This window comes from Pelophylax lessonae (assembly GCF_965119305.1).
Source record: "Pelophylax lessonae genome assembly, chromosome: 4".
NCBI lineage: Eukaryota > Metazoa > Chordata > Amphibia > Anura > Ranidae > Pelophylax > Pelophylax lessonae.
Window position 1 is genome coordinate 552,380,420 of NC_138771.1, and position 15,723 is coordinate 552,396,142.

Sequence of the window (15,723 nt, forward strand, 5' to 3'; positions counted from 1 at the left end):
TTAGCAAGCGCTGTATTTGGCCTTTTTTCAAAAAAAGACCATTCTTTTATACTACATCTTTTACTGTACAGCAGCTGCTCTTATCTCTATTTATTATATATTTATATACTCATTAGATTTCTCTATTTATTTATATATATCTATCTGAAATTTTATCCTTGGCGTGTGGTATATACTCTGTATATTTTTCCACAAGTTGTACACTTGCAGAGTACTTGAAGCACAAGTTCTAGCTGACACTTTTCCAATTTGTAGCAAATTTGCGTGGCAAGTCTCTAGCAAGAGCAAAATTCCAGTCTACAGCAAGATCTCTGCAAGTCTACAGCATGAAAATTCAGCCACAGTGACCCCTGTGGTAGGATGACTATTGCACAACATAACTGAACCAGAACCTGTAGCAGACTTGCAGAATGTTTGCAAAGAAAGTTGATCTGGAGTCATGCAATGCAGACTTGCTGCAATTGTGCAACAAACGTGTGAAGTCTGGCAAGTCTAGCAATAGCTTAGCAAGTCATTTTCAAACTTGTGGGGAAAAAGGGAGGTAAAATGGCGCTGTCAGGCTAATAAATAGGAAATATAAATATATCTTATAAGTGCACTGGTGATAAAGTGAATAAAAAATCAAGGTATATAAAACTTAATATGGTGAATCCTTAAAAAGTGTAAATATGTTTAAAAGAAATTGGTAAAAAAATATATATATATATATTATCGTGGTAAATAGGTGAATAAGAAAATTAAGATATAAATAATAAATTATTGAAAATCAATTCAGTGTGTGATCTTAAAGGTGTATATATGATTTCATACAAAATACATTAAATAAATAAAGTGATGTTTTAAATATCCTCCATAAATAATTAAGGTGCTAATTAATCAAATATATATTGTGCTAGTGAGCCAAACAATAAATAGCTTTGTATAAATCTGTACACAATCAATTCATAAATAGTGTCCCAGCAATTTAAATAACATAAATAAATAAATAAATGTAAAAAGAATATATAGAAAAATTGTCCATATAAATAGCCAAATATTAAATGGTGCTGCAAATGTAATTGAGTCCCAAGATGGGAAACGAAGCAGGGATTTAACAGGAAAAAATGGATTCCAGGAGTTCCAGACTGATGGGGGTGCTCAATACAGGAATAAGTGCTCCCCTCCTATTACTCCCGCACTCACCAGATGGTGGTACCCCCACAGGGGTAATCAGCGTTTGGGGTGACTCTCAAAGGTCCCTCCGAAGGCTGGCTAGTAATCCACTTAATCCCGACTTCATATGCTGTATTTTTCTCCAGGGGAAAATTGATGAGAAATCCCTCCTCTTAAAGTACTCCAATATATTTGAGAGATCCGGATGAGGAAAGAAAAAAGGGGCTCCAATAGTGAAGTATTGCAAAAAATAGGTGCTTTATTCATATAAATTTACAATACTCACATTCATTAACAGAAAAACGGTGCATGTATGTCCTAGGGACCGCAACACCCTCGTGTAGCGGTAGTTCCGGGACGCGGTGCGTTCCACCGGCCGGATGTGCGTCTCAGTCAACAGGAAGCGGAACTGACGTAACCACGCTCTACGCGTTTCGTCATCAATGACGTCATCAGGAGCAGCGTGCTCCTGATGACGTCATTGATGACGAAACGCGTAGAGCGTGGTTACGTCAGTTCCGCTTCCTGTTGACTGAGACGCACATCCGGCCGGTGGAACGCACCGCGTCCCGGAACTACCGCTACACGAGGGTGTTGCGGTCCCTAGGACATACATGCACCGTTTTTCTGTTAATGAATGTGAGTATTGTAAATTTATATGAATAAAGCACCTATTTTTTGCAATACTTCACTATTGGAGCCCCTTTTTTCTTTCCTCATCCGGATCTCTCAAATATATTGGAGTACTTTAAGAGGAGGGATTTCTCATCAATTTTCCCCTGGAGAAAAATACAGCATATGAAGTCGGGATTAAGTGGATTACTAGCCAGCCTTCGGAGGGACCTTTGAGAGTCACCCCAAACGCTGATTACCCCTGTGGGGGTACCACCATCTGGTGAGTGCGGGAGTAATAGGAGGGGAGCACTTATTCCTGTATTGAGCACCCCCATCAGTCTGGAACTCCTGGAATCCATTTTTTCCTGTTAAATCCCTGCTTCGTTTCCCATCTTGGGACTCAATTACATTTGCAGCACCATTTAATATTTGGCTATTTATATGGACAATTTTTCTATATATTCTTTTTACATTTATTTATTTATTTATGTTATTTAAATTGCTGGGACACTATTTATGAATTGATTGTGTACAGATTTATACAAAGCTATTTATTGTTTGGCTCACTAGCACAATATATATTTGATTAATTAGCACCTTAATTATTTATGGAGGATATTTAAAAAATCACTTTATTTATTTAATGTATTTTGTATGAAATCATATATACATCTTTAAGATCACACACTGAATTGATTTTCAATAATTTATTATTTATATCTTAATTTTCTTATTCACCTATTTACCACGATAATATATATATATATTTTTTTTTACCAATTTCTTTTAAACATATTTACACTTTTTAAGGATTCACCATATTAAGTTTTATATACCTTGATTTTTTATTCACTTTATCACCAGTGCACTTATAAGATATATTTATATTTCCTATTTATTAGCCTGACAGCGCCATTTTACCTCCCTTTTTCCCCACATTCACTAAATATAGTTATCTATATTTTTGAGGTAGGCTGCAGTCATTTATTTACTTAATTCCTCCAATAGCGCGGAAACTTTCCCCTATATTTTCAAACTTGTAGCGCAATTGCTTGCTATCTGGGTAGTTCTTGACATTGCCAACAGGCCACACATAATGGTCAGTGTATGTATTGCTATAGAAAACTAGATTACAGGGGATGGTCAGAAACTGTGGATGTGCTACAGGTATGGTTGGAGACTAAAGGCATGCTGTAGGTTACAGACAGAGACAGGGAACATTGATCCAGGTATAACTTGCAGTACCGCTCTAAGCTGAGACAAAGATCTCCCAGAGGTTGCAGTGATGGGAGTAGGCACCTTTAAACCATTCAGGGGTGTAAAAACATCAACAGAGAAAGGAAGAAACACTGCTCATGGACCCAGTGCATGAATATGTGAATGACTGTGGCCTCAGCCAGTGCTGCTCCAGCCACACCCACCAGGGTGTGGCTGCAACAGCACTAGCTGAGGCTACGTTCATTCACATATTCATGCACTGGGTTGGTGATCAGAGAGAGGGAACATAGTTACATAATAGTTAAGGTTGAATAAAGACAATAGTCCATCCAGTTCAACCTGTGTAAGTGTGTGTGTTTCAGTGACGATAATCATTTCCTATATCCCTGTATATTGTGTTCTTTGACATGCACATCCAAGAGTCTTTTAAAAGTATCAATACTCCCCGCTGATACCACCAATTGTGGAAGAGAGTTCCACATTCTTACCACCCTGACAATGAAAAGCCCCCTAAGTAGCTTAAGGTTAAACCAATTCTCCTCTAATCTCATTGTGTGGCCACGTGTCCTCTTACCACTCCCTGAGACTAAATAGATTTTTTCCTATGCTGAGATCACCATTGAGGTATTTGTAAATTGCTGTCATGGCGTCTCTTCTCCAGCGAGAATAAATTTAGCTCTTGTAGTCGCTCCTCGTAATTAAGGTCCTCCAATCCCCTCATTCATTTTGTTGCTCTCTTTTAGACTCTTTCCCCTTCCAGAACATCCCTTCTGAGAATTGGTGACCAGAACTGCACAGAATACTCCAGATGTGGCCAGTCCAGAGTTTTGTAAAGTGGCAGGATTATAGTTTTATCTCTGGAGTATATCACCTTTTTTATGAATGCTAATATTCTGCCAGCTTTGGCAGCTGCAGCTTGACATTGCATGCCATTGCTCAGTCTGTCTTCCACTAGGCCACCCAGATCTTTCTCCATCCTTGATTCCCCCAGAGGTTCCCCCCCCCTAGTGAATAGTTTGCGTTTGTTTTAGCCCCCAAGTGCCTTACCTTACATCTTTCCACCTTAAACCTCATTTGCTATGTAGTTGCCCACTCCGATTATTTTCTTCAGGTCTTTCTGTAAGATTTCTATATCCTGATGTGAAGTTATTGCTCTGCCTATTTTTGTGTGGTCTTCAAAAACTGAGATTGAGCTATTAATCCCATCCTCTCTATCATTTCTAAATAAATTAAACAGAATTGGTCCCAGGACAGAACCTTGGGGTACCCCACTTACCACTCCAGAACAGTCTGAGTACACGTTATTTATCACCACCCTATGGATGCGCCCATGTAACCAGTTTTCTATCCAAGAACAAACGTTGTGGTCGATGCCTGCAGACCTTAGCTTGTAGATTAAGCATTTATGGGGAACTCTATTGAATGCCTTTGCAAAATCCAGATACACCACATCCACAGACCTCCCCCTGTCTAGATCGCAACTCCCCTCCTCGTAAAATGTTAACAGATTGGTTTGGCAAGAACATCCCTTTGTAAACCCATGCTGATTGCTACTAATGATACTGTTGTCCTCAACAAATTCTTGGATATAGTCCCTTATCATCCCGTCCAATAATTTACCTATTATTGATGTCAGGGCGACTGGCCTGTAGTTCCCCAGAATATGTCTCTGCCCTTTTTTGAATATTGGTACCACATTTGCTTTTCTCCAGTCAATCGATACAGTTCCTGTCAGTATGCTGTCCGTAAAGATTAGGAACAATAGTCTAGCTATAACCCGACTGAGTTCTTTGAGGACTCTCGGGTGTAAGCCATCTGGTCCTGGTGATTTATTTGTGTTAAGCTTATCAAGTCTTTCCTTGATTCAAGACTCTGTTAACCACAGCAGTACTTCCTGTGATGTGCTGCTAACAATACTGTCATGGTCAGTATACTCCTCCTTTTCCTGTGTAAAAACTGAGGAGACGAAAGCATTTAGTACAGTTGCCTTCTCTGTGTCATCTGTAACCATCCTCCCTTCATTTTTTTTTATGTGTGCAGCATGCTCTGATTTAGCTTTTTTACTGTTAATATATCTAAAGAATTCCTTGGGATTTTTTTACTCTCCTCTGCTATGTGTCTCTGGTAGTCTTTTTTTAGCCGCCCTGACTTTGTTCTTACATTTCTTGTTACATTCTTGTATTGTCGGAAAGAGGACAATGCCCCCTCCTCTTTATATTTCTTAAAGGCCATTTTTTTTTCTAAGAAGCACTGTGTGATACCTTTGTTTAATATGTTCCTAAAGCATTCCTATTTTTCCTCTGTGTTCAATGTTTCTAGGGTTAGGTCCCAATTAATGCTCTCTAGTATTGAGAACAGTTCAGAAAAGTTTGCTCTTCTGTAGTTTAGGGTTCTTGTGCTCCCCTTGTGCCTTCTTTTGCTATGATTTACTCTAAATTTGATCACCCTGTGATCACTAGATCCCAAGTTGTCCCGTATTGCCACATCTGAGATCGGACTTTGATTGTTCGTAATTGTTCTAGCAAGGCATTCTTTTTAGTAGGAGAATCCACCGATTGAGACATGAAGTTGTCCTGTAAGATATTCATGAAATGACAGGCCTTTATTGAGTGAGCTATCCCCTCTACCCAGTCAATATCAGGATAATTGAAGTCTCCTATTATGATGACATTTCCCTGCTTCACCGTCATTCCTAACTGTGACAGAAGGTCCAGCTCCTTCAGGTTGAGGGGCCTATAACATACCCCAACTATTAATTTTCCACTTCTTCCCTGTGGAGTTCTACCCACATGGATTCCACCTCCCCCCTCGTCCCATTCACAATGTCAATCCTCCCTACTACCCTTACATGATTTTTGATATAGAGATCTACCCCCCCCCCCCCACCCTCTTTTACCTTCTCTGTCCTTCTTATACAAGGAATACCCTTGTATATTTGCCAGCCAGTTGTGTGAGCTGTCAAACCAAGTTTCTGTTAATCCCACAAAGTCTAAGTCCTCCTCGTCTAATAGCAGTTCCAGTTCCTCTATTTTGTAAGCTAGGCTCCTGTTATTTGTATATACTCCTCTCAGTGTTGTATGAGTGGATATTGATTTCTCTTTACGTTTTCTCATGCTTTGTTTGAGATTAGACCACTCATTCACCCCAGGATTTGACATTAATGTTATATTATCACTACTGACTCCCATATTACCCTCTGTCCTTTGTTCACTGCTGACTATCACTATCTTTGAACCCTCCCCCCAAACACCAAGCTTAAAAGCCCCTCCAACTTTGTGGCCATCTTTCTTCCCAATAGAGCTTTACCATCCCCCTTAATGTGCAGCCTGTCCTTACTAAAGAGCCGGTAACTGACTGAGAAGTCAGCCCAGTTCTGCATGAACCTGAACCCCTCCTTCCTACACCAGTTCCTCAGCCACTTGTTCAGTTCCCTAAGCTCCCGCTACCTCTCTGGTGTGGCTTGAGGCACAGGTAGTATTTCAGAGACAGGGACATTTCTTTATTACAAGTAGTATTTCAGAGAAAGCCACCTTGGAGGTCCTACTCAATTTATTCCCTAATTCCCTGAAATCGTTTTTTTGGACTCTCCACCTTCCTCTTACATGTTACGAGAGACTGGTAGACATCATTGTCATTGCATTCCATTTTCAAATTGGTGCTCTCAATACTTACTGCTCAGGTTTAAGGGCTGCATCACAAGTACCAAAGGGCTGAAAATGGCTCTTGGGCTGCAGATCGGCTGCAGATTGTAATGTTTCAAAAGCTTAAAAAAATGTATTTTGGGAATTGTTTTTACTTCCTTTATTGATATAGACTGTTGTAGGAAAAAATGTGGAGGATGGGCAGACCACAATTACCCACAGCAACTTATCAACAATCATCTTTCTTGAGTGTGAATGTAAGATTTGTTTGTTTGCTTGCTGCCTTTTTAAATGAAAGTCACCTGGGCAAAATAGAATAAAGCTTTATACAGTGGTGTAGTAACTATATGTATTGTTCCATAGTGCCACTTTTAATCTGTCTTGGAAATCTGAGATGGAGAGGCTTAAAATAGTTCCTTTTTAGACAGTTGGGAGGTTTGAAGTACAGCTGAAGAAATATTTGTGAGCATAGACCAGACCAGACATATTATGATTTTCTTTTTTAATTTGCAATATTCTGAAACAAATCAAGAGGAAGAATTTTTTTCTGTTTGTCTTTATCCTCTTGCTTTGACACTTACAAGGCTCAGAAAAAAATAGTGAGAAAGAGACGAGAAAACAGAAATATAAAGGAAGACAGCAGCAAAAGAACCCCACTGGCATTCAGAAAACGAACAAGCTGTCCTCTTGTTTCTCTTATATATAGATTTATGTATATATATATGTATTTATAGGATTTCTGTTTAAAGGGCATGCAGAAAAATTAAACAGCAACAAATGAAAACAAGTCAGGCCGGAGATTCGCCTCTCCTCTCCCTTGGGGTCACTGCTCTGAACCCTGTAAACTTGTGTAAAATTGGCATTCAAAGAAGGAGTGTTACACATATGCTCCTTGCCTATTCTGTTAGGGATGCGCAGAAGAGTCTGTCCTGGCAACAAAGGTCAGGCACAATAGCAATAATTGGATTTCTGCTTTCCCTCAATCCCTGAAGATTTTGGTTGCTGCTTTTTCCCAGTGTATTCAAAGAGGACCAGTCGTCTCAACACAGTGAAAGTAGCCATTTTCGGGTGCAGATCCAAAGCTCATCCTCTGTAAAATTAGTCACACTAGATCCTAGTGAATTATAAACCGTTTCCTGCATTCTTCTAAAAAGTAGCTCAAGTCACGAAAAGGGCCACCTCCACAGTGAAGCAGATCCACTTTAAGGGAAACTTTTGCATCCTGGAAGATTCGGTCCTTTACACTGGACTTATATTATCCTTGGATCATACATTGCCGCCCTACAAACACAGAAAATCCTATAAACCCTAAACCTTCTGCAAAAAATGTCATAGACTACAAAATAATGGTTATCTCAATAGTAACTAGAATTCAGAAAAAAACATTATCTCCTTGAGGGCCACTGAATGAAAGCCCAAGCTACTTCAAAGGAAATCTATAAGAAGAATCCCTGTTATATATCTGATCTCAGAAGATCTGAGTGGCGTCATGGATTCTGTGCACAGACCCCACATGTCAGAGGAGAATCGTACTCACTGAGAAATGACAGACTTTAAGCACACTCCATAAAATGCACCGGCCATGCTTTGGGACTGGCTCTCCCACTGCAGACAATGGATAAGACCATTATTTACAGGGTGTGGGTTTGTGGGAGCTGGGTCACGTCTTAAATATATATAAATATATATATATTTTTTTCTTCTTTTGGTGTATATATATATTTAAATATATATATATATATATATTATTTCTGTATTCCTAAAGCAAAAGAAAACAGAAACAGGTAACAGTGGGGGCCCCTGGGAGAACTGCTTTGCGGAAATAAAAACAAAAAATATATATTTTTTTTTATTTTATGTCTTTTAAATTTTTTTTGTGTGTTTTTTAAAGTACCTTTTTTGTTTTCTCTTTGTTCTGTTTGGACGACTCATTTCACGTTGGACGCGCAAACACACGGGAAGGAACAGCTCCACGGGAAGGTTACAGTTCTCTCCCCCCAGCCCCTCGAGATTTCAGATGATCCCTCCACCCCTCCACAACCCCCCAAATAAAGCCAAAAAGACTAGAGGGAAGAAGGCTGAAGGTCAAAATTTTCTCTCTGCAATAAGTCAATAGATGCACTTACCCCTGTAGCATTGTAGGGGTCATACAGGTTTCAGCTTTCCCTTCCCCAGCTTGGGAGGGATAAGAATGCTTAGAAGTTCAGAAGGGAAACATACAAAGGAGGCTTTTTTTTCCTACAACATTTTCTTGTCTTCTTGCAAACATTTCATGAGTCCAGGCAGTGGATGTCTGGGGTATGTGTGCACATGGGGGAGGGGATTGAGGGCCACAAGAATAGAAGAAGTCTGGATTTGGAGGGGTTGAGGGGGGAGGAGGGATGAGAGGGAACGGCACAAGCATGCGGTCACGTGCTTTTCCTCGCCGCTGGAACTCTGTGAGCGGCGGAGCCAAAAGTCTCTGGCACTTCCTCTTTTCTGGTGAAGCCAGGAGGGCATTACTGGAGGCTGTGTAAAAAGAGATAAAGTCATCTAGGATCAGATGTAAAAATTAGGTAGTAGATAAATCTATTAGATTTCTGCCATTTGTGACTTAAAGCATATTTTCTAATCCGTGATGTGAAAGCTTACATCTAGCTCTGTTTTGAAGCTAAATTCCTCTGTCTATTTTTCTTCATAGTTTAAACATAAAAGCAAAAAAATTGTATTTTGCAGCTCATGAATCCCTAAAGAAGAACTAAAGGTACAAAACAAAAAACTGTGAGCAGAAAGGTTATTTATGGCAGAAGAAACATGCTATGGGGTTGATTTACTAAAACTGAAAATTACAAAAGTTGGTGCAACTGTGCATGGTAGCCAATCAACTTTTAACTTCAGCTTATTCAATGAAGCTTTGACAAAAAAACCTGGAAGCTAATTGGTTTCTATGCAGAGCTGCACCAGATTTTGCTCTCTCCAGTTTTAGTAAATCCAACCCTAGTGTCTCACTCTCTTCTGCAATAAAATAAACTTACCTGCCCGTTTGCATTCTTGTTTGCAGCTCAGTGTACATTGTAAACGTGCAGCTCATGGGTACATTCCCGGCTTGGTGCCTGTGTGCCTAGAGAATGTCATTCCAAGTCACATAATCAAAATTGATAAAGATCTGTCACCCAGACTAAGCTGGGGAGATAATATCGGTGCCTGCGAGGGACCTTGCAGATGTCAGAACATTGCTGGGAAGGTGAGCATTTGCGGCTTTAGTTCCTCTTTAAATGTGGTGGCTGCACTAGTTTTTTTATTAGTATGCTTTTTTTTTTTTTTTTTCTTTATTTGAACCTGGTGATTCAGCCAGTAAGAGCTGCATGTGCAACAGGCTCTAATACCCCTCTAAAAAGTGATTCTTATTTTCTTAGATGTGGTTTTAAACTGGTGTGCAGGCAGGTAATACTGTCACCTCCTGAATGCTATTTCTAGGAGCTGGGGGGGCAGATGTTGTTTTAACCAGTGGCTGCATTCACTCATATACAGCCTCTGTTTGGGTATTCTGACAGTTGCTGCACAGTCCACTAGATAGAATCATCCATCTACACTGTATAACATTGATGAAATCTGTTCAACTAGTATGTAGACAGAATAAAAAAAAACTATCAGTGTATGGCCAGCCCTGCACTTTTTCCTCCACAGGTTGACAATGCTGCTGGCCAAGGATGGCCCTGCTGCTCCTCCAGAGAGTAGATCCACTCTTAGGGCTCTTTCACACGGTCCGCCTCCGTAGGCGGATCCGTGTTGCTCAGCGGGGATTGATCCACGATCCCCGCTGAGCCGGCGGATGACAGCTCCGTCTCCGCTTGCAGAGCGGAGAGGGAGGTGTCTCAGCCCCCGCTGCCCTCTATGGGGGATCGGATGAGAGCAGACCACTTGTCCGCTCTCATCAGATCCGATTACTGAACGGATGGAAAATATGGTTTCCATCCGTCCAGATTTCACGCACAGGATCGGATGCGGATGGCAGCGGGTGTCAGCGGAGGTGTCTCCGCTGACATCCGCTGCCCATAGAGCTGCATGGAGGATCCGATCAGATCCGCCTAAAAAACTGACAGGCGGATCTGATCGGATTGCCCTAAGACTGGGATTACACTGCCACAACTTTGAATCCAACATCCCTGCGCGACTGCATCATGGCATGCATACGACTTCTTTAACAGAAGTCAATGCAAGTGGTATTGATGTCACACCAGAAGTAGTGCAGGAACCTTTTTATAAGTTGGAGCGACTTGAGTTGCACCGATGAGGATGGTTCCATTGCAGTTAATGGGGTGTGATTTGTCACACGACTTTAAACTCTCAAGTCGCATGACAAGTTGCGGCAGTGTGAACCAGGGCTAATACAAAGAAGTGTTTTACTGACTAGTTCACTCAGAGAAAATGAATGCAGCCACCATTTTAATGATTGAAAAGCGATAATATATTACATTTTTGTTTTGGGCTTTAGATATGCCTTAATGTATTTGTCACTGATATATAAATCTGAATGAAAAAAAAAACATACAATTTCAGTGAAGAAAAGTGTTTGCATAATTCTTACCTTTACTGATTTGCTATTGTTCACAGACATTCATGATTCATGAAGAAGCATAGTTATCCATAGTAACTAATCTAATTTTGTTTTCATTCTAAGCTATGCCTGAAACATAATGGAGTTGATTTACTAAAACTTGAGAGTGCAAAATCTGGTGCGGCTGTGTATGGTAGCCAATCAGCTTCTAACTTTAGCTTGTTTAATTCGGCTTTGACAAAAAAACTGGAAGCTGATTGGTTTCTACACAGAACTGCTCCAGATTTTGGACTCTGCAATTTTAGTAAGACGACCCCAGTGTGTTTTGGTTGTTATGTGTAATAAGTATATTTTTGAACTGAAGCATCAAAGCAATGTTTCTGTTTTTTTGAGGGGTTTCCTTTTTATCTGTTACTGACAGTGGTAGTTATCTGTAAATGCATGTAATCATTTTTTTAACACAACATACCGTATAGATTGTACTAACAAACCTTATTTTTACATCTATCTGTAATTACAGAAGAACAGGGTTTTTTTTTTCTACTCAGTCAGCAAAGTCCCCTTTGATCTCATACCCTAATTTTATACCCCTCCCCAAGCAAGGATGATTCACCTATCCCCACCCTTTAGCCACCTTTACACTGACGGAGTGCTCCCTGGAAAAGCTTCGGTGTCCGAACTTAAGCAGGTGGATGTGGACCCTGACCCCCCTTCCATGTGACAGTACTTGGGTCTGGTGTTTAGCCACTCAGGCACAAGAACTGTCACATGGATGAAGTCACCCCCTGCCCCATACCTGGAAACCACTCTGTTATAGTAGAGTATCAAAGGTTTGAAGGAGTGGGAAGTGGTGAAGGAGTGTGGATCAGTGAGAAGTCCTTGCTAAGGGGTCACTCAGGAGTCACTTTGCACTGAAACAAGCAAACAATAGTAGAATGTGCAAGATCTTACTGTCACTGGAGGGGTGCCACAGGGGCCCCTGAGCAGTGGAAGTGCACATTTTGCCACTTGCCATCACGACGATGCCAAACACGGGTTTCTTCAGACTGGCTGGTACGAGGTCGACCTTGTGTATCGATGTATTGTGTCAGGCGTATGTAGGCGATACAGGCAGCATCCTCTCCCACCACATGGACATGAGGATTCAAGATGGTCGTGTGGATTGGCTTGTTGTTCTTAGACAGCACTAAACACAATGAAGAATTTGTTTTTGTTTTAAAGAGAAATATAAAATAAAACATCAAAATCAATAAAATGGTGCCATAAGTATAAGGTCTCATGTACACAGACAACTAGCAGCAGCAAAGCTCTCTAGTGTAAAATCACCAGTGCTTTCATGTTCCCCACATGTTACATTAGCCAGTTTAGGTGATTGGGCGTAAGCGGCTGTACTCATGTAAACGCCGATTGCTTCTGCATTGGAGTTTACATGCACATGTACAGCCTCTTTCCCCAAAGGCAAACATGCAGCATTCTGGGAAATATGCTATTTGCTCAAGCATGGGTAAAAGCCAATGCAGAAACGATTGACACTTACACAAGTACAGACACATACAGCCAATTACCTGTATTTCTGGCACCTACAGCACGTGGCACCTGTGGCTCCCCAAGAGTGGGAAAGCCTGGAAAATGTCATGCTAGATTTTATAAATGTACTACCCAATTTCCCTCCTTTCTTTGTCCATGTGCAAGAAGTCTAAAAATTTCCTGTATAAAAGTGTGTTTTTACATTGTTTTTATTTAGGTACATCGGTCTTATAATGTTTGATCAATATACAGCCCTCTAGTACCAACAGAAATGTTATCATCACCTTATCACTGGATTTTGGCAACATGGTGATGGTCTTTCTAGTACCAAAAAAACTGAAACCATTATTCCAGTGATTTTTAGAACTTTAGATTGGTCAGGTTGGATTTTATTTTAGGATTAAAGTATAACCTAAAACTTTATTTTTAGTTAGATAGGCCCCTTTCACACATGTGCGACCTAATTATGCATCGATTTTGACGTGACTTTGACTGGACTTGTGTAATCTTGAGGTCTATGGACCTCAAGTCGCATCAAAGCCGGACCAAAGTAGTAAAGGGACTACTTTGAAGTTGCTGCAACTTGAAGTATAGATATAAACGGTACTCATTGGAAATTATGGGGTATGACTTGTTATGCGACTTTGGAGTCCCAAGTCGCAGGACTAGTCGCACAAGTGTGAAAGTGGCCTTAATTAGACAAGGGTTGAAACACCTCTTAGATTTTAATTGCTGTTTGTGCCACGTTGGGGACAATTACCCTCTGTATTTGTCATGTTTATTGTTATTAAAGTAAAAAAAAAAAAAAAAAAACAAATTCCAAATTTTGAGTTGTCCCCAGAACATTAATAGATGGGAAATCCTCCCTCGCTTTGGAGGGATTTCCTCTAACTTCTATTTTGTCTATGGGACAGGAAGTAATGGGAATCTCTCCAGTGAGATATGGATTGCAAAAAAACTGACAAGGGTTATAACCCTTCCTTACTCTATCCAAAATGGAAAAAAATAAATCGCCTTTAGTTCGACTTTAAAGTGCTTCTAAAGGTTGAAAGTTTTTTTTTTTTTTTTTTACCTTCATGCATTCTATGGTAAAAAACCTTCAGTATGCAGTTCCCCCTGCAGCCCCTTCTAAAACTTACCCAAGCCTGATCGCAATCTTGATTGTGATAGAGAGTGGCTGCTTTCCCAGGTCTCTGCCCTCTCACTGGCTGATAGAAGCCAATGGCTCCTGCTGCTGTCAATCACAGCCCCACTGCTGCTGTCAGTCACAGCCAGTGGAGCTCAGGAGCGAGCAGGCACAAGTGCCCCCCCATAGCAAGCTCAATTTAAGTTAGCATAGTGGTGTCTCTATGATCTCCTCCATCTTTTTCATATACATTAACATGCATATTTAAGTGTTTTGTGCATGTTAACATTTAATTGTAAAAATATCTTAAATATTTATAGCTATCTTTAATCTTGTGTCCCTTGAAAACTCTTAGAAGTGAAATAAAGTATAGGTCATTTGGGTTAATTACACAAATTTGTAAAGTGTTTTGGACCTTTTATCGGGTTTAATACATTTAGAGCCCTTTCACACTGAGACGAAAAGCGCTTTGGCACTTAAAAAAGTGCCTGAAAAGCGCCGCAAAAGTGCTCAGTGTTTTATGGGCAGTTTTAAGTGCCTCTGTGTGAAAGGGCTCTTAAATTAATTTATTACACCAAGCCTGTAACTAAATATTTACTAATTAAAAATTGCAGTTTATAAGGTTCCGCCATATTTTTTTAGGTAAGTGTGGCCCCCTATCATTTGGCCCATGTTTTATTTAGCCTGACTTGCCTGCCTTAAAGCCCAACTCCAAGTTTTAGCAAACTTTAAATAGTTATTTGGACCAAGCTGGTCACCTAAAGCCTCAGTATGCTCTGTATAAACTGTATGTAGCATACATTATACGGCGCTGTGTTCCCGGGATGAGGACTTCCTGTTCCGCTCCCAGATCAAAATTGAGTCGGGCTGAGTGCTGTTTGTCATTCACAGGTGGCTTTGTATTTTATGAATGAATGCAAGGCTTCCTCTGATTGGCTGAGGACGAAAGGCAGATGGATGATGCCACGATCTCCACCTCAGCCAATCAGAGGAAACCGTGTAAAATACAAAGTTTTCTGTGAATAGCCAAGCAGCGCTCAGCCCGATTCTATTTTGTTTGGAACAGAGTTCCCTGTGCCGCAACACAGTGCTGTATACTCTATATAGCTGATGATTCATACAGTTTATAAAGCGCACACAGCTGCTGCATGTGTTAGTGAAATAAATAGTTTGTTTGGACCCTCCTAGTTAGGTTGCTAATTTCGTTTTTTCTAGAAATTTAGTTTTTTGGCACACTCTGTAGTCATAGAAGTTGCATTGTCTGATTTGGTCTGCTGTGGCTCCAAAAACTGTGGGATTGATTGTTTCCCCCTAGTTCTGTTGAGAAACTTCCAGAGCTTGAAGCAGGAAAATACAAATCCTCAGCTTAAATATTAATTACCCTCTGACCAATCCCTGGGGAGGTGTGCGCAGTAGGTTGTCAGAGGAGGGGTTAAATAGGCTGAAGCCTGGGCAGAGGAGCTAGTGTGTGCTTGGTCTGACAAATCCAATGATGGACTGCTGAAAATTCAGGGGCCACTTACCCCTGGAGCCATCCAGGATTCACTGCTTTAATACCCAGTTGTATGGACAGAACCCTCAAGTTCTGCATCTCTCTCCTAGGTCCATGAGTAAAGCCTGATTACTGAGCTGAAGTTTCTATGGTCCCCAGCTGTGGATAGTGACTGTTCCAGTTAGCCCTGAACATGTTAATGATTGTTTATGGTTCTCAGCTGCAAGGGTTTTAGGCTGCTCCGTTATACTAAAAAAAAAAAGGTGCTAAAACCCTTTTGTTCATGGTCAACTGCGAAAAAATTTACTGAACTGTTGCTATAGAGAGATGTGTCCTCAGCTTAATTTGGCGTTTGGCATTTTGAAATATCCCATTCCCCATTGATCTTCTGTTCAAGTTCCACAGCAATAAACCT

At 40.5% G+C, this 15,723-nt stretch overlaps 1 protein-coding gene across 32 annotated transcripts in view; it reads right to left on the reverse strand.

The window, feature by feature from the left end:
- Positions 1-7,113: 7,113 nt before the first annotated feature.
- CAMK2B (calcium/calmodulin dependent protein kinase II beta) overlaps positions 7,114-15,723 on the reverse strand; it is a 313,844-nt gene continuing 305,234 nt past the window's right edge. For all 32 annotated transcript variants that reach the window (XM_082257250.1, XM_082257233.1, XM_082257237.1 and 29 more), the window contains 2 exons: positions 12,115-12,349; positions 7,114-9,134 (listed from right to left, as the gene is read on the reverse strand). In XM_082257250.1, the coding sequence (XP_082113376.1) occupies positions 12,117-12,349 (233 nt within the window). In that variant the 3' untranslated portion in view covers positions 7,114-9,134; positions 12,115-12,116. The remainder of the gene's footprint in view (positions 9,135-12,114; positions 12,350-15,723) is intronic.